Source organism: Monodelphis domestica, chromosome 1 (genome assembly GCF_027887165.1).
Source record: "Monodelphis domestica isolate mMonDom1 chromosome 1, mMonDom1.pri, whole genome shotgun sequence".
In the NCBI taxonomy this organism is placed as follows: Eukaryota; Metazoa; Chordata; class Mammalia; order Didelphimorphia; family Didelphidae; genus Monodelphis; species Monodelphis domestica.
The window spans coordinates 81,104,655-81,131,802 of NC_077227.1; the positions used below are offsets into that span (position 1 = coordinate 81,104,655).

General features: G+C 37.3%; 1 protein-coding gene across 1 annotated transcript; it reads right to left on the minus strand.

Moving 5' to 3' along the window:
- Window positions 1-367: 367 nt before the first annotated feature.
- On the minus strand, window positions 368-26,279 carry LOC100023235 (cytochrome P450 2C19-like). Its single transcript, XM_001374803.4, has 9 exons — window positions 25,892-26,279; window positions 23,876-24,038; window positions 19,197-19,346; window positions 12,785-12,945; window positions 11,976-12,152; window positions 8,318-8,459; window positions 6,919-7,106; window positions 1,931-2,072; window positions 368-629 (listed from the first exon to the last, which is right to left on the minus strand). Exons 1-9 carry the CDS (start codon window positions 26,069-26,071, stop codon window positions 439-441), a joined length of 1,494 nt encoding a protein of 497 aa, XP_001374840.1. The 5' UTR covers window positions 26,072-26,279; the 3' UTR covers window positions 368-438.
- Window positions 26,280-27,148: the final 869 nt, after the last annotated feature.

A 27,148-nucleotide genomic window follows, 5' to 3' on the forward strand; every position in this document is an offset into this window, starting at 1 on the left:
TCACACAAGTATAGGATAAAGTTCCTGCTAACAAGAAAATTACAGTCTAAAGGGGAGCACAAGATAAAGTCAACTGATGTGAAAAAATATATATAACCCAAGATAAGTATATAATTCATTCTTAAACTGTGTAGTACAGATTTTTAAGTACTGAGGAGGTCTTAGGAATATGATATCTGAAATGTGATTTGAAGAATGGGTAGAGTTTTAACCAGTGGCAATGGAGAGAAGAAAGATATTCCAGGAACAGGAAATTTCTGGAGAATGTGTGGGAAAAGTCATCTATTTTGGCAAAAGGCAATGGAAGTATTAGATGAGACTAGAAAGGTATATTGGGTTAAAATAATAGAAGACTTTCATTGCCAGGGAAGGGAATAAGTACAGTTTATTCAGAGCACATGAGGAGATTCTACAGCAATTGGAACTAGGGGTGGACCTTCACATGTTTTGGGAAGGTAGGAAGCAGAGCTTATAGGAGGGGGGTATTTTGCCAAATCCACTGTCAATTGGAGTGGTATCAATATCTTTTGGGTCAATGAGAGATTTCAAGGTAAAATTCTGTAGGATGGTAGTAAAAAACAGAAATAATTCCATTCGAGCCAAGCCCTCACCAAGACATATCCGTTTTCCTGAAAGAGACAAATACAAGGATTTGATATTTTATAGACTGGTAAATCATATACATTGCTGATTTAGAGGAAGCCCACTAACACTCAATGACATTATGTAAAGGACTGCATGCAGTCCTTTCCACTCTTGTCCTTGGCTCTTTTGAAGAGCCAGTCCCTCTTGTACAAAGAGAAAAGACCCCTTCAGTATCCTCTCTCTTAATCAACCCCCTTGAGCCAGAGGAAGCCCTGGGATTTATATACCAAAGACAGGAGTCATTGCTCTCAGGAGAAAAAAAAGTCACTCATAATCCCATGTTAGTTTCTGGCTCCCAAGAATGACTGCAATGGGAAAGGTGACAGAAAAAATGATAAATGTTTGCTTCAGATACCTCCTATCACCATTCTGGAAAGAAAATACCTACGGCATCTATAGCACTCCTAATTTATTGGCTATACAGTCACCTGTCTTATTTACTCACCCCAAGACCTAATCCAAGTACTAAAACCAATTGATAAGGACATGGCCTTGGAGACCACAATGTCAGAAACTGTATAAACTGCCTGCCAAATTTCACATCTGCCAGGCCCAGACTTGGTTATCACTACCATTACCTGATAACTAATAGATCTTCCCAAGAATTGGAGGTAAAAAAAAAAAGACAGACCATCATCTCTAATTCTATACTAATAGATCTCCATTAAAATGTTCACAACTAAAAAGAAAGGTTCCATACTCGTGTGCACTAGTCAGTAATCACGTTTCTGTAAAATTGTAAACTCTAAGATTAGACCTTGGGTGACCTGGCCAAGATACTAACTGAGCTTGACCTTCAAGATAACCCCATCTCTTTCTTGGCTCGATAAGGTACAAAATGGCACCAGAATGGCATAAAATTCTGGGACGCTTTAGCTGAGAAGTAGCTCCTGGTTGAGGATAGTTTTTAAGATTGAAGGACTTTCATTGTGGGACTGAATGCAAAGCAGAGTGACCAACTAACTCAATACGGTCTCTTTTTTGGAATAAGTTCATACAGCTTCTCTGAATCTCAGCTGAGTCAAATGATGAGCCATAGCCCTAAAAGAATTAGAAGAATGATATACTGTGTCAGCACCCTTCCTCCTGGATTTAGAACTTGAAAGTATCAGAATGGTCATTCAGTCCAACCCCATCTTTTGACATATAAAGCAACTGAAGCCCAGGAAGTGAAATACTTTGGCCAAGGTCACACAGGTAATAAATAACAAAGCTGGATTGAAACACAGGTTTGTTGAGTTATCAATCCATCTTTGATGCACACATTTAGATGAACTTGTCTTGCCTGTTGAAAAGGGCATGAAATAGTCACTCTTCTTAAAATTGCCATTTTCATCCAGGAAGTGACCAGGGTCAAACTGGTTTGGATTGGGGAACTCTTTTTCATCATACAGAACAGAAGACAGGAATGGTATTATGGTGGTACCCTGAAATGAGAAGATAAAAACAATTAATTATAAAATAAAAACTATGGAATGTTAGAACTGAAAGGGAACTTATAGAACTACCATCTAGTCCAAACTCCTTTTCTGTATGGAAAGAGCAAACATTATTTTTAAAAGCCTGTGCTAATAGTAAGTCAAAATATGGGAAATTATTATGAGAAATAAAACTGAATTTTGACACCTAGTGGGTCATAAATAATGCCAATAGGTAATTAAGACAAGGAGGCTGATCTTAGATTACAAAAGGAAAAACTTTTGACCAATTACATCTATCAAAAAAGGATACACTGCTGGGTTTGATAATAAGTATACCAATCCTGGATAAGTTCAAGCAGAAGTCACATAATCTGAAGAGGCAGAAATGAATTCTGTCACATGTCAAAATGTTGAACAATAAAGTAATACCATACAAAGCAGTAAGGAAAGAGCTAATAAACAAATTTGCAGCTCTTCTTGAGGAAGAAGGAACTGGATACCCTGAGGAAGAAGCACTTGCCTATATTATAAAGAATGATACAAAAGTTGATAGATCTTATCTAGTAAGATACTGTCCAGGAAGAAGAGAAGAGTAATTTAAGACTATTTATTCTTCTAGAAGGGAGTAGAAGGGAAGGAGGTAGAAAGTCTGAGTCCTCAAATGCCAGGGAAAAAATTGTCAAAATTTGTTTCTACATGCAACTGAATAAATTATTTTTCAGAAAGAGGAGAGGAGTAATTGATGACCCCTTGTATGAGTTGGCTGAAATAATTATTTCTTGCAATTGCAAAAAATGTATAGATCTACTATATTCTCACAGCCCTTATCAAAGACCTAACATAGAACTTCCAAACACTTATCAAAAGGGATGACTAATCCCCATGTCTGGTGATTCACATGGTCAAAAATAATACTTCCATGTTGTGAATTGATTAAACCATTATGGATGGCAATATGGAACTATGCCCAAAGGGCTTTAAAAGCCTGTCTGCTCTTTGATCCAGCCATACCACTGCTAGGTTTATATTCCAAAAAGATCATAAGGAAAAAGACTTGTACAAGAATATTCATCGCTGCCCTCTCTGTGATGGCAAAAAATTGGAAAATGAGGGGATGCCCTCCAATTGGGGAATGGCTGAACAAATTGTGGTATATGTTGGTGATGGAATACTATTGTGCTCAAAGGAATAATGAACTGGAGGAATTCCATGTGAATAGGAATGACTTCCAGGGATTGATGCAGTGTGAAAGGAACAGAACTAGAAGAACACTGTACACAAAGACAGGTGCATTATGGCACAATCAAATGTAATGGACTTCTCTACTAGCAGCAATGCAATGATTCAGGACAATTTTGAGGAACATATGAGAAAGAACACTATCCACATTCAGAGGAAGAACTGTGAGAGTAGAAACACAGAAGAAAAACAACTGTTTGACTACATGGGTTGATGGGGATATGACTGGGGATATAGACTCTAAACGATCATCCTAGTATAAATATTAATAATATGGAAATAGGTCTTGATCAATGATGACACATGTAAAACCCAGTGGAATTGCTCGTTGACTACAGGAAGGGGGTGGAAAGAGGGGAAAGAAAAACCATGACTCATGTAACCATGGAAAATTTTTCTTAATCAATAAAATAAAATTAAAAAAAAAATAATACTTCCACAAGGAACAGAAGAAGACATTCTAAAAGTTTTTACATTTAAGACAAAAAAAACTAAACACTTTAGGAGCACAGGTGGTGTTTTCATTATGGTTATAACAAGAAGCTAGAAATTCAGGCAGCAACGGGATATTTTGGAAGTGAACATCTTATAAGATGTGTCTGAGAGTGGGATTTGGATTTCTGGACTATATCTTAATGAAAATATAGGAATGATAAGACTCCTTGGCAGGATTCATTTAATTTCTTACAAATAAAGTCTAAAGGAGTTTTAAATGCTTAAAGTATAGGTGACAAATAAGATGGCCTTGAGGGTAGCTGGGTGGCTCAGTGGATTGAGAGTCAGACCCAGAGATGGGAGATCCTGGGTTTAAATCTTGTCTCAGACACTTCCTAGCTGTGTGACCCTGGGCAAGTCAATTAACCCCCATTACCTAGCCCTTACCACTCGTCTGCCTTAGAACCAATACCTAGTATTGATTCTAAGATGGAATGTAAAGGTTTTTATTTAAATAAATAAATAAACATATAAACAAATAAATAAAACAAGATGGCCTGGGAATTTTAAGATAAGGAAGCAAATTTGACCTCAGAATAATAACTAGGACTTGGTAGTATGAAATTCTTAACTAAAATGATGCTCTGGACGAGGATACCTAATTTTAAAAAAAAAAAAACAAGAAAAAGGGAGTAAGGAACTGTATATTCAGGAGATATATCTATATAAGGCTGTTTAGGAAGCAGAGGGGGAAATGATAAGAATCATATAGGTGAAATATGGAGGCAAAATCAAAAGCGGAGAGAAAGAAAAAAAACACAAGGAATAATAAAACAGATTATAAGTCTTGGGAGGTAGTATAGAATGTCTTTTCTCCTATCTTATAGCTAGACCAATTAGCACACTTGTGTACATCATGGATGGCAATGATGGAAACTTTTAAAGAAAGTTACCAGTCCATCTAAGAGTTTATAATAAAGGAAACCAGGTGGCCCAAGGGAGAAAGTGCCAGACCTGGAGTCAGAAAGAACTGAGCCAGCCTCAAATCCTCACCAGCTCTATGACCTTGGCAAAAATCACTTAATTTCTCTCACACTTGGTTTCTTCACTAGTAAACTGAGAATACAAGCATCTGCCTCCTAGGGTTGTTACCAGAATAGAATAAGATAATATTTGTAAAGGCATAAATTTTAATACGAGCCATTATTATTATCATCACAAAAGACAAAAGTAGATTTCTGAAGGCAGAGAGAAAAACAGTTCTAAGGATAGGAGAAAAAAGGAATATTCTCTAAAGGTAGCGATATAAAAAGGGCAGCCAAATGGTAAATTGGAGAGATTGAAGGAAGACCTTAGTACAAATCCTGACTCAGACACTTTCTAAGTGGCTCTAGGTAAGTCAGGTGGTCTCTGTAAGACTTTGTTTGCTTCCCTATAAAATGATGCTAATAATAGCATCTACTCCCACAAGATTATTGTGAAGATTAATTTAGATAAGATAAATAAAACAAAACTCAAAGTACTTTATAAATGATAGTTATTATTATTACAGAGAAGTCATTAACTAAGATGTTTTTAAAAGACAAGAATGAGGAGTAGCAGGATAGCACAGTGGATAGAGCTTTAGACTTAGAATTGAGAGGACATGTGTTCAAATTTGGCTTCAGATACTTTCTAGCTGTGTTACCCCTAATTTCTTAGCCCTTGCCTCTCTTCTGTCTTAGAACTGATATTAAGACAGAAGGCAAAGGTCTTAAAAAATAAAAATATAAGTAAAAAAAAAAGAATGACAGGAGTGGTAAAGCCTAGAATGAGCAAAGCCTGTTGAGGCTTGTTAGCAATGAGAATTTTTTTTTAAAAAACTATACTTAGAACTATGCTTAGAAAGAAGGTCAAAATGACCCCCAACTTATAACAGATAGGATGAGAATGACAGATAGCAAGAGAAACTACAGAACTTCTGAATTTTTCTTTTATGTCTTTTTTCTGACCAAGGAAATGGTCTTTCAAATGAGAAGGACATGATATATGAATAAATATGCTTATTGGGGACTTATATCTGAAATAAGAAAGAAGGAAATAAGAAAGCACCTAGATACCTGTTCAAGAAAAAATGAAGTGAAAAATTACACTTCAATTTGCACTCGGGGTCTAGAATATATTTCTAATGAGATAATTAATTTGGGTAAGGAAAGAATAATGAAATGATGCTAGATAAGGATGTAGTGATCACAAAGATTTGGAAGGACATCATCACTACTTTTTTTAGAGGTTTTCATAAACTAGAAGATCAAAAGAATTAAATAGATGACATTTGCCTAGATTTTAGCAAAGCATTCAATAAAATTTTTCATCTTCTAAAAAAAGATGGAAATAGGCTATACTATCATTTACTTAGGTGGATTTAAAACTGATTGACCATATTCATAGGGTAATTATTTAAGGTTCACTGGAAGATTGGAAGTAAGTACCACCATACTCTGATCTCCTCACATCACAAATAAACATTCTAGTAGTCATATTTTAGAAAGGACTAGGAAGAGCCAAAGCTCTTTTTGGAAGAGTTAGAGGCTACTCAGGGGAGGACAAGAAGGTTGGAAAAAAAATATCAAGTTCTTATCATAGAAGAATAGTTTCAAGGAATAAGGGATATTTATATAAGAGAACAGAAGACCTAACAGAACAGGAGACATAAGAACTTATTCCAAGTATTTTGTGGAATGTTACTCAAAACAGAGAGCAAACTTGTTCTGTTTTATCAGACAGAGGACAAAACAGGAAGCAACAGATTACAGTTTCAAGATAGCAAAATTAGGCTTAGTGGAAGAAAAATAATTCCTTCAAAATGAAGCTATCCAAGGCTAGAATGGTATGCCACAGCAGAAAGTCATTGCCTCTTATTGAAAGTTTTCAAGCAATGCTTAGATGACCAGCAACTGCATATGGAATTCTTTTTCAGGTTTAAGTTGGACAATGTAACCACTTAAATCCCTTCAAACTCTGAAATTCTCAGGGATATGGGTGGATGAAGTTTCTTTCTAACTTTAAGACTATAATTCAGAGAGAGAGAGAGGGAGAGACAGAGAGAGAGACAAAGAGAGAGACAGAAAGAGAAAGACACAGAGACAGAAGGAGGGAAGGAATAAAATATTGTATTTTAGTGAAGAATACTTCTGACCTTGGGAATAATATATTGTCGGAACTGTGTATCTTCAGTAACAAGATGAGGCAGGCTGGTTGGAATGAGATCAATGTATCTCTGTATTTCATGGACCACAGCATTAGTGTAAGGCATCTTGTTTCTGTCCTCCATGCAGGGACTTCTATTGTGACCAATCACACGATCAATTTCTTCATGAATTTTTTCTGTCACAATATAAATAAAAATTAATTTTAAAATTTGGAGCAAAACCTGCCTCCTCTCATATTTTCTCAGATTTCTCCCAAAATTACATTGGTAAATAATGCGCTTGACCCTCACATATATGAGTAGATAGATAGATAGACAGACAGACGGGCAGACAGGTAAGCAGGCAGATAGATAGATAGATAGATAGATAGATAGATAGATAGATAGATAGATAGATAGATAGATAGACAGACAGACAGACAGACAGACAGACAGACGGGCAGACAGACAGACAGACGGGCAGACAGGCAGGCAGGCAGATAGATAGATAGATAGATAGACAGACAGACAGACAGACAGACAGACAGACAGACAGACAGACAGACAGATAGATAGATAGATAGATAGATAGATAGATAGATAGATAGATAGATAGATAGATAGATAGATGTTGAAAATTCAATTTTCAGGCTCTTAAGCCACTCAAGAACCCCTTGAAGCACCTATGTCCCATGTCCCCAAGATTAGCTCAAGTTGTCCTTAGAAAAGTACATTTTATGAAGTCATAGTAAAGAAGATAATGTTTTATGTTTTGGCTATATTCATACTTATTCATGATTTTCTTTTCTTGAATTAGGAAATTTATGTGAGATATTCAAATTGAAGTTTAAAGTGTAATTTTCTGAAACATTTGTGTATGGAACTAAACTAATACCTTGCATTAATTTTTTTTTTTGAAAAATTTCAGAACTAAAAAGAAAAGAAAAAATAAAAATAGAGGCCAAGCAGTACTTGGTTAAGGAAATGAGGAGGAGGCTAAATCTGGACCTGTGATAGAATTCAATGTAACCAGTCAGTTCAGTGGGTTCAAGGTACTTCACTGCATGTGATGGGGAATCCAGATGCACCAGCTCTGCCTATGGTCAGGCAGGATAAGAAACTAGATCTCCTCAAGCATTCAATTCTTTCCAGTTCTGGCTCTGGGCTATGGCCTCTTTGCCTATCACTATCTCTATTCCTATTCCTAACAACTACATGCCACTTTACAAAGGGAGAGGGGAAGGATTAGTAGTGGAGGAGGAGAAAGAAGCAAATTTGAATACATAATGGCTTTAATATGTTAAAATAGCAACAGAAAAGTTTCCAAGAAAAGTCTCAAAAATATCATGATCCCCTCCCATTGCTAAGTCATGGAGGTGTATTATTGCATATATTAGCCATATCCTACCTGTTATCTCAGGGTGTTTCAAGAGCATCAACAATCCATATCTCAGGGTGGTGCTTGTTGTTTCTGTTCCTGCACCAAAGAGATCAGCTACAGTATTGACCAAGTTGTCAATGTTAAATTCAGACAGTGGTTGTTGCTTTTCCTAGAAATAATTTAGCACAATAAATTCAAATTTAAGGGAGAAAGCATGATGCAGTACAAAGCATAATAGATTTGGAGGCCAAGGATTTTGATTTGAAACCATCTCTGATCTTGATCTTGGGAAAGTCATTAATTTCTCTATGTTTCAGTTTCTTCATCTATAAAACAAGGGAACTTCCAGGCGAAAAAATTCTCTCTGCAAATGTAAAATGGGCACTTTATCTAAAACGTAGTCTCAAGAGAGTTGTCTAGACTTTAAAACCAAGCAAGACATAGAAAGAATCACAAAATGTAAAATAAATAATTTCGACTACATCAAATTAAAAAGCTTTTGTACAAACAAAACCAATGTAACTAAAATCAGAAGGAAAACAACAAATTGGGAAAAAATCTTCATAAAAACCTCTGACAAAGGTTTAATTACTCAAATTTATAAACAGCTAAATCAATTGTACAAAAAGTCAAGCCATTCCCTAATTGATAAATGGGCAAGGGACATGGATAGGCAGTTTTCAGATAAAGAAATCAAAACTATTAATAAGCACATGAAGACGTGTTCTAAATCTCTTATAATCAGAGAGATGCAAATCAAAACAATTCTGAGGTATCACCTCACACCTAGCAGATTGTTCAACATGATAGCAAAGGAAAGTAATGAATGCTGGAGGGGATGTGGCAAAGTGGGGACACTAATTCATTGCTGGTGGAGTTGTGAACTGATCCAGCCATTCTGGAGGGCAATTTGGAACTATGCCCAAAGGGCGACAAAAGAATATCTACCCTTTGATCCAGCCATAGCACTGCTGGGTCTGTACCCCAAAGAGATAATGGACAAAAAGACTTGTACAAAAATATTCATAGCTGCGCTCTTTGTGGTGGCCAAAAATTGGAAAACGAGGGGATGCCCTTCAGTTGGGGAATGGCTGAACAAATTGTGGTATATATTGGTGATGGAATATTATTGTGCTAAAAGGAATAATAAAGTGGAGGAATTCCATGGAGACTGGAACGACCTCCAGGAAGTGATGCAGAGCAAGAGGAGCAGAACCAGGAGAACATTGTACACAGAGACAAACACACTGTGGTACAATCGAATGTAATGGACTTCTCCATTAGTGGCAGTGTAATGTCCCTGAACAATCTGCAGGGATCTAGGAGAAAAAACACTATCCATAAGCAGAGGGCAAACTGTGGGAGTAGAAACACCGAGGAAAAGCAACTGCCTGACTACAGTGGTTGAGGGGACATGACAGAGGAGAGACTCTAAATGAACACTCTAATGTAAATATTAACAACATGGCAATGGGTTCGAATCAAGAACACATGTGATACACAGTGGAGTCACGCGTCGACTATGGGGGGTGGGGGGGAGGAAAAGAAAATGATCTTTGTCTTTAATGAATAATGCATGGAAATGATCAAATAAAATACTATAAAATTAAAAAAAAAGAGAGAGAGTTGTCTAGAGCACAATGAAGATAAATGATGTGCCAAAGATCACAGGACCATTTTGTGTCATAGATGAGACTTGAACTCAGTTTTATCCTGCTCTGAGGTCAGCTCTCTGTCTACTTTAACAAAAGTGTCAAACTCAGCCCTAAGAACAGAAGTAGTCAGACTGAAACATAATTGGGAAATATTTAGCAAAATAAACAATATGATTGCTAATGTTAATTTGTTGATTTGCTAAGTAAATATGCTGCATAAAGGGATCCCTTTCTATTTAAATTTGACATAACTGAACTGCATCGTGCTATCTTTCAAGATATCTTTACAGATACAGTATAAATAGTATATATCAGTAATATCTGTAGCTATTCACGAGTAGCTAGGTACCTCAATGGATAGAGTGCCACACCAAGAGTCAAGAAGTCTCATTTTCCTGAGTTCAGATCCAACACTTACTAGCTATGTGATCCTAGAAACAGCACTCAATCTGTTTACCAGTTTCCTCAACTTGAAAATGAACTGGAGAAGGAAATGGCAAACTGCTCTAATATCTTTGCCAAGAAAACCCCAAATGGGGTCACAAAGAGTCAGACACAATCAAAAATATTGAACAAGAAATACACAAGCACTATATGAAAGTAAGATTATGTTTTCCACCTGATTTAATAAGCTAATAAATTCTGTAACCATATAAGAGTTTAGTGAGATCAATAGGATTTTTTGTTTAACAAATAAGGAAGAAAAAATGATCAACTTACATTAATAGAGAGCAATTTATATAAAAGGGTTCCATGTACATTTCCCTACTTTACCCTCATCAAAATACTGTGATATACATAGCACATTATTAGTGATTTGGCTTTGACCCTATGGTGTTGGTATTGAGGTCAGAAACTGAAGACATAATAAAAACCCAATGCACTAACAATGAGAAAGATAGGAATCTCAAGCAACTTCTAAAGACATAATTCAAGATCAAGTCAAGCAGGGTCTATTCCCACCATTGGTGATGAAGAGGAAAAAATAATTTGGCATTCTTAAGACTCCCATACATGAAACAACTAGAGAGCATTATAAGAGACTAAGTAATTTTTTCTTGCTCTAGCCTAAGTATTTGCCCTCTCCCATGTGTCCTTATCCACCAACAAAGCAGGAATCTGTGGGATAATAGAACCTTGTGCAAATAGGCTGTGGAAGGGAGGATTTTCCTTGCAGTTATCTTGCTATTTTGCTAAAGTAGATGTGATTTCTTTTAATGAATGCGTCTTCTGGTTAGTCTGATGAGAAAACTCTAAGAGTACACTTAATTCCTTTATGAGGGTCATTGATCCAGTACAGGTTGTCCACCAGGAAATCTTTTAATTTTTGCTATGCTTCTCAGACTTTGGGGACTTCAGTTACTCCATATAAATTTCATTAGCATAAGGCTGTGTTCTAGGTTTGTTTTCATTTGGTTGATTTTTTTCTCTTTATATGTCTTTTCAGTGATTTTTCATCCCTTTGTTTTTACTCTTTGTCATTTGTGGAGGAGATGGAAAGTGAGGAACCTCAAACTCCACCATCTTGACGTGATAACCCATATGGGTACTTAGATTAAGGTTCCCTATGCCCCACTGTCTTTGCAGAATCCTGAAATGTCCTGTCCAGTCTTCACTGCCTAGGACCTCCTTCAAGACCCAGACCAAAATTTAACACTTCCAGGTTAAATTAAGCCTTTGTTAACACTCCCCAAATTTTGCATTTCTTGCTAATTGCAAATTCCTTCTTGACTTAAATTTTCAATTTATAATCTATTTTGTCTTTCTTTACACATGCCTGATAATTTTTCTCTTGTTCTTGCATATGCTTCCTTATTTCTGTTAGGTTAGAAATTCCTTTAGGAAGAGGATCCCATCTTCTAATTCTTCTGTCTGTCCCATATAGTGCACTGCACATACTATCTTTAATATATAATTATTTACTGCTCTATTTTTGTGAATGGGAGTATCACTGGGGGGAAAAAAGCTTCTAATACACAGGCCATTTAAACCATAAGAACTGAGATTCAGAGCTAAAGCTCATATTGTACCTGCTCCATTTTCATCAGAAAACAGTCAATTAAATCCCTGGGATTACTGGGGTCCAGTGTCCCTTGGTGTTCCTTGATTTCTTCCAAAATAAATGTATGTAAAAAATGAAAAAGTTTTAATAGCTTGCGATGAGGTCCAGGGAGGTGTTGTACCAAAGATGGAAAACAATTATAGAACTGAAAAAAAAAAGAAATTTATATCATATTTTGTTAGAAAGACAAAATTATCATCTTTTTTAGAATTTGTATAATGTTCAGAAGATGGTGGAATGTGGGTGAGACAAATTCCCAAAGCAAAATAATTACTCTTCTCATCATTCCCAGCACGAGCCCTCGAAAAGTATTTTAGCATACTACTCCTTGCTTGCCTGGGACTACGTGGCCTTCACTCTCAATTCTTACTTCCTACTGAAAATTTCTTGTCCTCTCTCATTACAAGATCTTGTAACAATTCTGCCTACTGCCTCCCAAATGGACAGCTGGCTCATCTGCTATCCTGATCCAAAATCAGGCATTCAAGGGAAAAATCAGCTTCTCTGCAATAATATGCATTATAAACATTTAATTCCTGTGATTTGTGACTCACTGCTGGGACTACATCAGGTAAGAGTCTTGTAATGTCCCTCAAATCACACCACATAGGGGTGACATTTGGATTTATTCTTGATTAATGAAGAGGAAAATGTGAACCATTACAGGATTTCACTGTTGTACCTGCCAATGGAATGCATGAGGAATTCTAACCAAACTCCTAGTTTCTATGAAGGAAAAATATACTGATCCCCAGAACGATAGAACCTTGGTCTTACCTGAATCCATGCAGAACTCCCAATCCTGACCTGTTCATGTAAAAGCTTCATTAAATATAGAAATTTCTGGTCATTATATTCAAAGTGTTTCTGGAAAATGAGAGAGCAGATTACATTGCAAGGAGCACACCCAAGGATGAATGTGGGGTCGCATGGTAATCCTAAAGAATTGAGAGAGAGAGAGAGAGAGAGAGAGAGAGAGAGAGAGAGAGAGAGAGAGAGAGAGAGAGAGAGAGACAGAGGGAGAGAGAGAGAGAGAGAGAGAGAGAGAGAGAGACTTTAACATTGCTATTGTGATTCAAAGGGAAAGTTTGCCTACTTTAGTATGACCTAACTTGAATTTTTCTCTCCAGCTTGCATTTATATGGCATGTATATGTCCTGCTGACATTTATATGGCATAGCCAGGTTAAAAACAAACAACCCTTATGAAGCATCTGATTTGGCTGATCCACCTTAGAATCCTATGTGCAAATAGCATAATGTCTATTTTATAGACACGGCTGCTAACACTCAAGAAAGTTTGCTGATTTACCCCTGGTCATACAACTAGCATCAAGAAGTGGCATTTGATCCAAATACTTTCCTGGTTCACATCCAAGCTCTTCTCCATATACCACACTAGTTCCCATTTCTAAATCTTCTATTCATCACCTCACCCAAACCCACTTTTGTTTTCAAACTTCTTCCTTACTACTTTTAAAATTACATATATTTTAATTTCAATCAGTGCTCCCAGGATATTGGCTACAGGCACTGGGCTCGAATTCCTAACTTTCCAAAGGCTTGTAGGTTCAGGATCCTGGGATGTCTAAGGAAAGCTGAGGCCAAAGCAGTGATGATAAGTTTCCATGACTGGAATATGCTGCCTCTTGTCTCTCACTCACAGTGCTCCCCTACTTTTAGCCAGGCTGGCTCATCTACCCTATGAATAGCAATTGGTTGATAACAACTCAGTGGAGATGGCCAGCCCCTTCTCCATAGGAGCTGCTTCTCTAAATGATGGCTGCAAGGGTTGGACTAGGACTTCTCTGGCATTGTACTTATCTTCCTATTGATGATAATTGGTCATCAGTTGAAGATAGTGGTGATAAGAAAAGTGGGCCCCTCCTCAACAATTATTGATCCCCTCAATGACAACTGTGAGTACTGCTGAGCAGTGATTCAGGAGACACTACTACTCTCAGCATCCTGGGCTGGCTCCATTAATGTCTGAAGGGGAATAGTGACCAAATTAAAGAGGACCAATGACAGAATCTTGGGGATAGTCACACTTGAGGGATTGAAGGTAGATTGTGATTCATCCAAAGAATACTGAGGCTTAAAGAACTAAATCAAATTTATTAGAATTCTAGTCATTCCCCAATTGACAAATGGTCAAAGGATATGGATAAGCAGTTTTCAGATGAAGAAATCAAAGCTGTCAATAATAATCATATGAAAAATGTTCTAAATCCCTCTTGGTTATAGAAATGCAAATTAAACTGAGGTACCACCTTAAACTTATCAGATTAGGCAATATGACAGTAAAGGAAAATGATAAATTTTGGAGGGGGTGTGGCAAAATTGGGGCATTAATGCATTACTGGTGGAGCTATGAACTGATCCAACCATTATGGAGGGCAATTTGGAGCTATATAGCAATACATACTCTTTGATCCAATAAAGCTACCACCAGATATGTATTCCAGAGAGATTTTTTAAAAGTAAAAGATCTACTTCTACAAAAATACTTAGAGCAGTTCTTTCTGCAATGGCAAAAAGTTGGAAATTGAAGAGATGTCCATCAATTGGGGAGTGGCTGGACAAAGTGCGGTATATGCTGGTGATGGAATACTATTGTGCTATAAGGAATGATAAACAGGATGATTTCAGAAAGAACTGGAAAGACCTACATGAACTGATGAAGACAAATAAACAGAACCAGGGAAATGTATACAGTAACAGCAATATTGCAGAATGATCAACTGTGATAGACTTAGTTATTATCAGCAATACAATGATCCAGGACAATTCTGAAGGACTGATGACAAAAAATGCTATCTACCTCCAGAGAAAGAATTGTTGGAGTTAGAATGCAGATGAAAACCTATGATTTTTCACTTGTTTATTTGGGTTTATGTTTTGGAGTTTGGATTTTATAAGCTTACTCACAAAAATGAATAATATTAAAATATCTTTTGCATGATAATACATGTATAACCCAAATCAAATTGCCTTTCAGCACTGGGAGGGGAATGGGATGGGAGAGAGGGAGATAAGTTCAATCATATAACAAGATAACTTGTGTGGAAATGTATTATTACATGAAATAGGTAAATATATATACATATATGTCTATAGATAACAAAAAATTTAAACATTTAAAAGTAAAAACAAAGAATACAAAGCAAAAATTAGGCAGGTAAAAGAACCTGTAGTGAACCATAACATAGAAGCAAGGGAGCAGAGATTATCAATTAATCAATCAACAAATATTTACCTAACTCTTATTATGTGCAAAACTCTATTCTAAGCACTATGGTTACAAAGACAAAAATGAAACAGTCCCTGCCCACAGAACATATTATAAAATAGGGGAGATGATATCTACACAAAGGAATTCTATTTATATGTATATATATATAAATACAAAATATATTTATTTACACAAAATTAATGCAAAATTATTTGGGGAGCAAGTGCACTTAAAGCTGAGGAAACTGGGCTAAATCGTTACAAGAAAGATAATGTTTAAGTTGAACACTGGGTGAAAAAAATCATGACTCCAAGAGACAGAGATAAAGAAAAAGTGAATTCCAGGAATGGAGGACAGCCAGTGCCAAGGCATAAAAACAGGAAATGGATATTATATCTAAAGAACAAAAAGAAGACAAGTTTGACTGAATATAAATGGAGGCCAAAGGGGAGGGAGAATGTAATAAGGTTTGAAAAGTGTATAGGGTACAGGTTGTAGGGGGCTTTAAATATCAAAGGAGTTTATATTTATTGCTAGGGGGCTATGTGGCTTTATTAGGTAGGGTAAGGCTTTAGGAAAATCACAGTCTTATGAAAAATCAATTAAAGGGAGGAGAGGCTCAAACACCAAATTGGAAATTCTTGCAATAGGCCAGACTAAAGGTGAGAAGGATATGCAGTAGGTTGGTGTGATTAAACGTGAAGAGATGCATATGAGATGTTGTAGAGAGAGAAATGCCAAGATTTGGGCACTAATTGGATATGTGGGACAAATTAGAGTGAGAAGTTGAGGATAGCACCAATATTGTGAACCTACAAGACTAGAAAAATGGTGCTCCTCAACATGAATAAAGAAGTTTGGAAGATGAGTGGGTTTGGAGGGAAATATGACAATATCTATTTTGGATATGTTGAGTTTAAGATGCCTCTGAAATACTCAATATGCAATATTCCAATAGTTGATTATGCAATAATCAGAAAGCCTAGGAGAGAGAATAGGGCTAGTTTTGCATAAAAATGATAAATAAATGAGTTCATGAAGTACGTAGGAGAGAGTATAGATTTTTAAAAAGTGAGCCAAGAAAGGAACTTGTTAATGGGAATGACATGACTGAAGAATTGATAAACAGGAAATAGGGATTACTAGCAATTTCCAAATATAAATGCCACAGGGGTTTGGTGCATGTTTAGACCACCCAAAATGGCATCATACATACAGAAGATGTTGGGGGACATACTTCCAAGACACAGAAGAACTGGTACAATCATGAATTTTCTGTATTGATCTACCACGTTATTAAGAGCAGTTTTAGACTTCTAGCTAGAAATATTTACATCTTTTAAGTGTTCCACTGAGCATTATCAGAGCTTTTACTTTATTCTTGTATGAGAGTAAAGGACTTTTTCACTGCCACTATGTAGAAAGGGTGAGGAGGGCCTGAGGACTACCCCTCCTTATACCAGGTGCCCTAAAGAAATGGGCCTGGGTCTTCAGCCTTTTGATTCATTCTCATCTGATCTGATCTGGGATCACAAACTATGGGAATCTGGGAGTCTAAGAATTCAGACTGGATGTTGTAGTCAGCCTAGCAAGCAACAACAAGTTGTGGAGCAGAGCACAGGTCAGGACCCTGTTCTAGCAGAAGTCAGAAATGCTTTATTGGACGTAAATTTGGTAGGGGTGATGCTATGCAGAAAGTGAGTCTATCCCCTTCCCCAGAAAGCAAGGTAGTACAAGGGGAATTATGCTCCCAGGGAATCAGGGAAGGGTCTGTTTGCATGTTTATTCTTATTTTTCTTAGTACTTGAAGTAAATATACATTTGTAAAAGTGAGTTTACAAGGGCAATTTTACTCTCAGGGTAACAAAGAAGTTTAGTTTAGTTTTTTTTTTGCATTAATTCTTACTTTTCTTAGCACTTGATGTAAATATACTTTTTGCCAATCCAAAATTAATTGGTTATGCTAAACTAGGATAACTTGGCTCTAAAAATGGGGGGGGGGGGGACAGTAAGTGGGAATTTGAGCCAGCGACATAGAGATTTTCCAGCCCTTCAGGATACAAGAGAATCATGTTGGAGTAAAATATGATAGACTTTATCCTGAGAGGGAAAGCCTGGGGGGTGAGGGGAAATGTTTTGTAAAGAAATGTCAAGGAAAATGAGAACTGAGAAAAGGCCATCAGGGACATCTCTAAAGTGCTAAAGTCAAAAGTCAGATAGCAAGTGGTTGTAAAGGGAGAAAGAGGGGATGAAAGGATGAATATATATGAGTAGAGTAGACATGGAATTCACTAGGAGGGTAACAAGAAAAAAAACTAAGTTCTTAGATGAAAGTTCAAGAGAATGGTTGGGAAAAATGAAAATGTTAAGGAGACTTAAATATCTTTGTAAGCAATAGGAAAGGTACTGGTGAAAGATAGAGGGAATGGTTTTTTTTGTTTGTTTGTTTTTAAATATCTCAGTAAAAAGAAGGGTCTGCTGACACTGAAACAAAAGAGAAAGGGGGCAGGGGAGGACCTGTAAGTTTTACTATAAGGTTCCCTGAGAATGAAATCACCCTTTTGAAATATCCAAAGCAACAGTGCTTCTCCCCTGGTTTCAGTTGCCTACAAAATAGTCATCCTTTACAGGTCATGGAAATACAGCTCTATCTAGGAATGGCAAAGGTTCCAGGTTTCACAGTGTAATGGTAATACTGTTCTAATTGTATTCCTCTATTATTCCTGGTGATATATTCAGAAGTTGGAAAGCACAGTATAGCTAATTATGACCAAAGTCTGAAAGTTCCCCAATATTGCCCAATTCCTCTCACCCAACATGCTCCCAGTCATGCAAACACACACACATACACACACGCAAACATGTATTTACAAATAGTACCCATAGGTTTAGCCTTTAACATTTTAAATAGTAGTTCTTACATAGAATATATGGCATTAGGAAGGCATAAGCCTTCTTCCAGTGCTCTGTGGCCCTGATAAACTTCAAATTAAATAGAAGAAAAGCAACACAGCCCCCAGGTAGAGAGCTTAGATTTGGGAGGAAGAAGATGTAACAAACAAAAAACTTCCAAGAGATGCATCTGAGGCAGCTCATGGACTTCCTAACCTCTTCTCAGCCCTGCTTGCCTTCCTTTGACTAGTTAGCAAAACATTAAGAAGGCAACTAAATCTCTTGATGCCCCAAAAATAACCATAAAAGAAGGGCTTTTCCCCTGTAACTGTTCACCAAAGGTAACAGAACTAGTGCTTCTGGCTTCTTGGGCGATTTTCTCCATTGGAAAAGTAATAAAAACAACTCTCCTCTGAAAGTCATTCCTCTAAATGTTCCTCCTAAAATGGAGGGAACTGTGGGTTCTGGAAGGCTGACAGTAAAGCTAAGACTTGGACAGGTTCTACCAATCTGCTTCTACAAGTACAATTGTGGTGTCATCATGAGTCCACTGTCCAAGGACCAGCCTAAGCACAGAGAGATTCTGCAGTACGTTAGCTAATGAGTAATAAATTCTTTGGTCATAGCAACCTACAAAAGAAAGAGACAAAAGGTCCCTAAGTCCAATGTCGGTACCTCCTGTAACCCTACTGGCACAGTGACAAAAGTTAAGAGCACTTTTAACAGAGGTGGCACCAAAACCCAGGATACCTGTGAAGAGCAGCCCTCTGAGTTCACAGATCCATCAACCACACTACACTGCCCCCCCACAAGTTCAGTATGAACCCCTTTGTAGAGCTGCACTCCTTCCTATTCTCTGCTCTCAGCTATGCTGACCCTTCAGGCCGTTAGGAATGACCCCAGAGTTATGGGCATATGTACAAGATGGGTCTGAATGCTTAAATATATATAAGGTAATTTCACATTATACTAAATTCCTTGGGCCAGCCTCCATCTGCACAGGTTACAAGGGATGTGATAGATTATTCTAAGGTCAGTGGTAATAAAGGAGAGAAATACCAACCTTTGGTTTTTTTTAACTCCTCCACAAGGAACTTTGCCTCTCCTTGGACTCGTTCCTCAATGCTCCTCTTCCCCATCCCAAAATTCCTCAAGGTCATCAGGGAGAATCGGCGAAGTTGCTTCCATCTCTCTCCATTGCTTACACCAATTCCTGTTAAGGGAGGCAGGAAGAAGAACAGTTCCTAATAGCCCCTTTGATCAAGTCAGTGCCTTAAGGGCCCCTGAACTAAACACCTTATTCTAAGAAAATAGAATAGAGACAGGGTGGCATTTGTTAGCTTTCTCCTCTACCAACACTGTTTCCTATCCTGTGCCACACATCCCACAAGTCATTCTTTCTTTATCCATCAGTCACAAACACATCGATTGACCCTACATCCACATCCTCCTCCTGGATGCGAAGTACCCAGTGAAGCCAGCATCAGTATAGATGTTTGAGACCCTGAATGGTCCTAGAACAAGTTAATTTGTATCTTCACATCTATTGATGCAGAACCTGAAGGATCATACTGTTTTCTGAGGCTAGACCAAAGTCCTACTGTTGCTACTGTACATAGGGACCAGAGAAAGAGTCTCTGTATCTTATATTTGTATGGGTTACAAGATATATACTCAATAATACTACAAAGTTGCATTGTTGCATCAGTAGCAATTCCTATATTGGGTACTTTTCTCAGGTTTCCATTTTTTTCCTTAAGAAAAGCTACTATGTGGGGAAATGATTATGGAGTCAAAGCAAAATATATCAATTATACAAAAATGTAGTTGATTTGAGCAATGGCAAAGATATACCCATACTTCTATGGTATATGCATGAAATCCCACACACTGTAGCATAACATGTCATATCCTTTCCCTGAATACATCACACCTTTCCAACTTTAGATATAAGCCTCTGCTTTCAGATATAGAACAGGACTTCACCTGTTGCTATTGTTGAATTATTTTCCATTGTATTTGACATTTCTTGACCCCATTTATTGGCTTTTTCTTGGCAAAGATACTAGGGAAGCTTGCTGTTTCAATCTACAGATCATTTTGCAGTTGAAAAAACTGAGGTAAATATGGTTAAGTGACTTGTCCAAGGTCATACAGCTAGTACATGTCTCAGACCAGATTTGAACTCATGAAGATGAGTCTTCCTGAAGCACTCTATCCACTGTGCTACCTAACTGCCCTCATCTAACTGTCCCTACATTGGGAACCATTCTTTTGCCTCTGATCATTTCCATAGGACCTTTGTAACAATGAAATTCTCTACCATCTGCTTCAAGATCCTTAATAAGAGAGGTCTACAACAAGAAAAGTGACAAAATATTCCTTGGAATTGACTTTAATTCAGCTTTTTTTTTTCATTAGATAGTTCTTTGGAAAATAGAACCTAATATTGGGAGGCCTCTTTGGATCTACTAAAAGGGTAAGATTAAGATCTCTGAAACCTGGTGTGGTTTTCTAGTTCTTCAAACACAAGCTCAGATTTGGCAATGGGAAAAAACTAATGTGGTAACAGCCATATTCTGCTTAGTCGTCCATATCTTTATGGAGTTGAGGGGATGGAGAGTGAAAGGACAAGCCTTATCCTTAACAACTATTCCATCCCACCACTCTTCTAACCTAACTCTGGAAGAAAAAGTCACTTTTACTTTAAAATATCTGGATTCCCCAGTAAAGTGCTTCTGTTCTCTTTCATCAATACTAATCTCACAAATGTCATTTACTCTTATGACACTGTTATCTCTGTTGTTTAAGTAGCCCCTGCTCTACCTCATGATCTCCTCAGGGGGAAAAAAACCCTTAAGTGCATGTGGAGAGCAATTTAGCAAATGGCAATCTGAAGAAAGGGCTTTGCAAAAATTTCCTTGGAAAAACTTAAACTTCTGCCATTATTCTAGATATGATTTCATTGATTTATAGACTATGATAGCCAAGGGATCTTAGAAATTTTCTAGTCCTCACCTCTGACTTTCCACGTGAAGATCTGATAAAGATGAAATGACTCATGCAAAGTTCCATAGTTTAGGAATGGCAAGTCTAAGATTAATTTCTTAACTATTATCCAGGAATCATGACTAAAATCCTGGACTCTCACCACCCCGTGTCCTCACTGGAGAAGGAAATGGCAAACTACCTCAGTATCCTTACCAAGAAAACTCCAGGGATAGCTATGGTTTATGGGGCCATATAGAGTTGTGCACAACAGAACAACAACAAAAAACAACAATGGTAGATGGAGCAAATCTTACACAATTCATCTATATTATGGCACATTTTCTAATCTTGGGTATCTATTGGTGGCCACTTACCCTTTTCTGCTATTAGTATCAACAGACATAATTGTGCACAAGCTCAATAAAAAAGATATATGGTAACACACAGGTCTCAATGTCCTAGTCCTACAGTACACATTGTGAGGTCTTCTCTATTATTCACTGTCTTGTTACTCTTAATAGAGGATGATCAGTGAAAGTTACCATGGGTTCATCAAAAGTAGGTCTTCTTAGCCTAATCTAATTTCTTTTTTTAACAGTTTTACCAAGCTAATAGGTTTAGATAGAGCCATGCCATACTAGACAGAGATTTCAGCAAAGTATCTGACATTTTTTATAATATATTCACAAAGAGAAGATGGAGAAGACATTGGTCCTCTTATCAGAAGATATGTTCCTAAGAAAGCTCTGAGCACTGTACTCTGAACAGCAAGGAGTAATTTCCAACCAGCTAGAAAATGAACTGGAGCAACAGATCTTTGAATAGATCTTTGAAAATCTCACCTGAAAAGTGAATGATTTCAGTAAACTATGTAAACCTCAAAATTCCTTAGACTTATAAATGTTGGAAATTTCACCATTGGGATATTTCATACTTGGAAAATTTCTTACTGATAGTCTATTGGAATGGGAACCCCATTGGCATGGGAGGTTCCTTCTCTTCCCTTCTTAAGATTACTTTAGGACAGAAACCTTTTGCTGAACAATGGAAAGGACTTTGACCTATGCTTAAGCATAGAACAGGAATTTCTTTGAGTCATGATTGATTTTAGAATTGATACAATGGAGATACTTGGAATCAATCTCCACCCTATTCAGTCCTAACAGGATTGAGTAAGGGCTGCAGCCTAGATCAAAATTTAATTATTCCAATCTCTACCCTACTCAGGTTAACAGGATTTAGAAAGGACTGTAGCAAAGGAGCAAAGATTTAATCATTTGAAAATATGACCTTCAACAGACATGTGCAAAGCCTCTGGGCGGTCCTGGGTTAAGCTAGAGCCTCCATTGGCACAGGGAAATTGATGGACAGTGATTGGTAGATGTGAGAACTGAGGGGAGGCAACTTGGATGGTTTCCTTAAAGATCAGGGGGGTCTGAAGACTGGGGGTGGTTGTTGAGGAGTTGGTCGGAGTGGTGGCAGTGTACTCTGAGAAGCTTGCTCTGAAGGAAGCTGAAGGTGGGGGCCTCTGAGACTGTTTCTCCATTTTGGTCACGTGAGTAATAGGGACTGATCTCTTTTCTTTGCCCCAGCTATCTAAGGGCTTGGGCCTTTTGGCCCAGCCTAAACAGAAGGGGTATTTAAGCCCTATTCCCTTCTCTCCCTTTTTCTCTCTCTCTATCTCTAATTCCTTTTTCCTCCTATTGTAATTAAACTCCAAAAAAGGCTGACGGCTGACTTGAGTTTTTCATTTAGGAATTACATAGCTGAATTCCTTGGCGACCTTAAATTAATATATATCAGTCTTTTAAAGTGATTCCCTTGTAACAACTATAAAGTCTAGGAAGATAAAAAATATAAATCTTTTTGCTTTAGGACTCTTTTACACTCACAATCATTCATTTTCTCTTTTACCCTTCTTTCCTTCCTTCTTTCCCTTTCTTCTTTTCTTTCTCTTTCTCATTCCCTTTAGTTTCTTTCTTCCTACTTTATTTGGTTATAATAAATAACATGACTATGTAGTTGCATCCCTAGAGAAAGGACAAATATATTCTATATTATTCATTGATTGGTTGTAGTTCTTCATAATCAAAGGGAACCAAAATGCCATTATTGGTAATGTCTCAACTCTCATATAAACTGAATGTAAGTGAGACAGAGTTGCACAAAATCTTTCTTCTAGAGTCATCAGAATCCATTAGCAAGGCAAATGTCAAGATGACTGGTGATGGCTTTGTGTAAAGCCTATGACCTGGCCTTTTTTGTTGTCTAACCAAGCTTAAGCACTCCACAGTGCCTATTTCAGCCACCTTCATGGCCAATGGAACAAATTGTTCTCATCCACCCCTTCTGTCAGGGAAAGTCTTCACATGCCTGGAGTAAACACTTCCCAAACTCATTGATGGATTTAAGGCCTGTTAGTTACCTTCAGCCTGGTTTGGCCCACCTGTAGAGGTTTTACCAAGGTGCCACAGTTGTGCATACAATAGCTTCTTGAAGTCACTGACAAGAATTGATTGCCAAATGAACACCAAAGGAGATAAGCAGCCCTGAAAAGGACTCAGAAAATTCTCACACCAGAGGAACTAGCCTTCCCATGAATACCCCATATACCTAACCACTTACTATAATCCTCCTCCACATTCCACCTCTTAGGGGATTGGATTTGGAAGTGGGTGTATTTCTAGCAATTTCTTAGAATACTATTCATTTCCCTATTCTCTTCTTTCTCTTCACCAAAAAGTAACATACCAAATCCATTGGAAACCAATTCAAAAATTGGCATAGGTCCTCGGGCAGCAAACTGTTCTCCATGCTCAATCAGAGCTTCTTTCACTGCCTTGTATCCATGTAACACAACAATTCGCTGAACACCCAATTGCAGAGTGAAAACTGGTCCATACTCCTTTGCTAGCTGTGAAAGGAGATGTAGATAGTCATGAGAGGGTTGTCACGAAATCTGGTGATGAACAGCTTGGATTACTATTGTTGAACTTAACAGAAAGGTTCTCAAGTCATCATCACCCCCCTTCAAGACATTTACAACAGAAAGAATGAAATATAACCCAACAAAAGCCATCCATCACTAAAAAGGGCTAAAAATGTTCTTCTGCACCTTGGACTGGCAATCCAAAGCATGGCTAAGGAATTGTACTTTATGACTTCACTGTAGTATCCCCATCCTTGCTGAGAGGTTGAGATTATGTTTCTTAACTAGGTCCTACATTGAGTACAGCACTGGATGTAGAATCAAGAAGACAAGGCAAAACCCAGTTTCAGATACTTAACAGAATAGTCATGCAACCCCAATCAGGTCACTTAACCTCTAGGTTCCTCAGTTTCCTTATCTGTAAAATTAGGATAAGAATAGCACCTATATCCCAGGATTCATATGCAAATAAAATAAGGTTAGATTTGTAAAGTACTTTGTAAACCTTAAATCACTATTAAAATTCTATTATTGTTATTATTCATCTAAAGCCTTGAGAAAAACAGAATTAGGGAATAGGGACAATGCTGTAAGTGAAATTCTGAAGCCAAAAAGGTGATGCTAGTCTTGTATCTCATTATACCAGAAATCCTACAGACCACTTCACTGGATCACATGTTTAGATCTGGAATAGACCTTAGAGATCATCTGAACCAGAAATTCTTAATATGTGCAAAGGATCTAATTAGTAGTCTGGTAAGTCCTAAGCATTTCTCTGAAAAATATTTTTTTTAAATTAAACACAGAATTACAAAGGAAATCCCTTGTATTAGAATAAAATAAAAGTATCATTTTTCACATGTATATTCACAGAGTCACTGAAATATATCTATAGACCCACCTGGGAATTCATGATCCCAAGTTTAAGAACTCCTATTCTAATACAACCATATCATTTTATGACTGAGGAAACTGAGGCCCCAAAGATCATATCCAGGAAGAATATGATAAAGCATCATTTGGGCAATCTACCAGGTCAGGTTTTTACATATGAACCTCATTTAATCTTTGTTCACAATCCTGTGAGGTGCATATAACAATTATTAGTAATGTCCTCTTACAGATACAACAAACTGAGGTCCAGAGAGGCCATGGCTTGCCCAAGGACACAAAGCTAATAAATTTTGGAATCTGAACTTGAATTCAGCCCTTCCTAACCCCACATCTATACCTTTTCTACTATCCCAGGCTACCTTTCAATGACTTCAAGACCTACAGATCTGAGTCCAGAACCTACTGGTTCTTCCTGAGGTGGGACTTGCTTTCAGCCAGATACGCTTCAGATTGTACGAAAGGAGTAGGGCTGCACATAGAGGCTGTGTTAGTGCTCCCATGGAAGAATGTGTAGGGAAAACCTCCTCTCTATCAGAGACCCTACCTATTTGTAGGACCTACTCATTCCTAGTGAAACAGAAATAATCAAGCACATTAAATAACCCCTTTCTTCCTTTAGTGGCCATGGCATTTCAAGTGAGTCTGATGGAATTTGCTCCAACTACTTTGTAGTGCCTAGGTTAACAGGAATAGGCTAATAGGAGATGGCACTTTTTATAGAATGGATCTCAGAGAAACTTGATAGCACCACTACTAAGGCAGTGGGTCCTGATGCCCACTACAATGAATCAAAATGGGATCCAGAAAACCAGCAAGGTACCTACCTAGCTACTCTAACATGCCCTACTCAGTAGAATGATCTGCTGGAAAACTATCTCCCCAAACACATAGACTGCTACTAGATTAGGGAAGGAAATCAACAAAAGAGAGAGATGCTCACTTACCATGCAAAGAGATTCAGGGATATTCTTCAGGTTCAACTGCAGCATATTACCAATAATGGGAAGAGGAACAGGACCAGGTGGAAGCTTTCCTTTTCCAAAGCCTTTTCTCCATGACAAAATGAGAAGCAGACAAGATATACAGAACAGTAAACCAAGTGCAGTGACCACAGAGGGACCCATTAAAATTTTTCCTGACTACTAGTGCAAAGAAGGCTTACAATCCAGCGTGGAGCAGGATTGCAAACCAATTCAATCCACTAATAACTCCTATACCCAGAATAAACTTCCAATGGACTTTGGCTTTCTAATTAAAGAGAGAGCACTGCCCTTTGCTCTATAGCAAGTATTTTAAAGTATTGAGAGCCCTTAAACTTATTTCAAGTTTTACTGATGCAATTTTCTTTTTATATACCACAGTTATTTCCCAATATGGTCTCTATTCTCTGTAGAATCAATACTTTTAATAAACAAAATGATCAACAAAACTGATGACACCAGGACTCTGTCTGACAGTTTATGTCATATCCCATAGTACCTTAGCACTCTGCTGGGAGGAATGGGGAAGGAAAGAAGGGAGAGACACAATTTGGATCATAAAACTTCAGAAAAGTTATGTGGATAATTGTTATTACATGTAATTGGTAAAATAAAATATCTTTACATAGAAAAAGACAAAACAAAAAAAAAGATGATTCCAAAAAGCTTTTATGAATTCAGCAGTGCTTTTAAAATAATTTCCATTTTATAAATCATAACAAGATTATAGTTTTGAACAATAACACATATGTAAATAAAACAATATTGTTTCAGTCCACAGTGCTTATTTTGACACATAAAAGTTTTTTTTTTTTAAATTGCAATGCTTGTGGTTTATTTTGATCCATGACTGATTTACAATAATTCCATGACTTAACAGGTTGGGAAACAATGGCCTATAGTAAGTTTTCAGTGGAGATTGTAGCTTATAATAATAACAACAATCCTTCACTGAGAAAAATGATCCCTTAGTTCAAGGGATAGTTCAAAGCATCAAGGGATGCTTTTTTTTAAATGGTGAAAGCATCACCTTTTTTTATAATTGCTGCCTTTAAAAAGTACAACCTGGAGTTAGCAGGCAGGAGAAGAAAAAAGAACTCTACTCTCAAAATTCTCCTTATAAATTATAATGCTGAATCTTTAAATGGTGACAGAATGTAAGTATAAATGAACTTAAATTTAATGTGTATTATTAATATTTCCCCCTTCACTTTCTTAAGT

Excerpts from the sequence above, each read along its gene's own strand:
- LOC100023235 (XM_001374803.4), bottom strand. The coding sequence starts at position 26,071 with ATGGGTCCCTCTGTGGTCACTGCACTTGGTTTACTGTTCTGTATATCT. Across the intron at positions 8,460-11,975 it reads TTCTGATGAAAATGGAGCAG|GAAAAGCAACAACCACTGTC; the intron begins GTACAATATGAG and ends AATTATTTCTAG. Across the intron at positions 2,073-6,918 it reads GACAATATATTATTCCCAAG|GGTACCACCATAATACCATT; the intron begins GTCAGAAGTATT and ends TTCTCATTTCAG.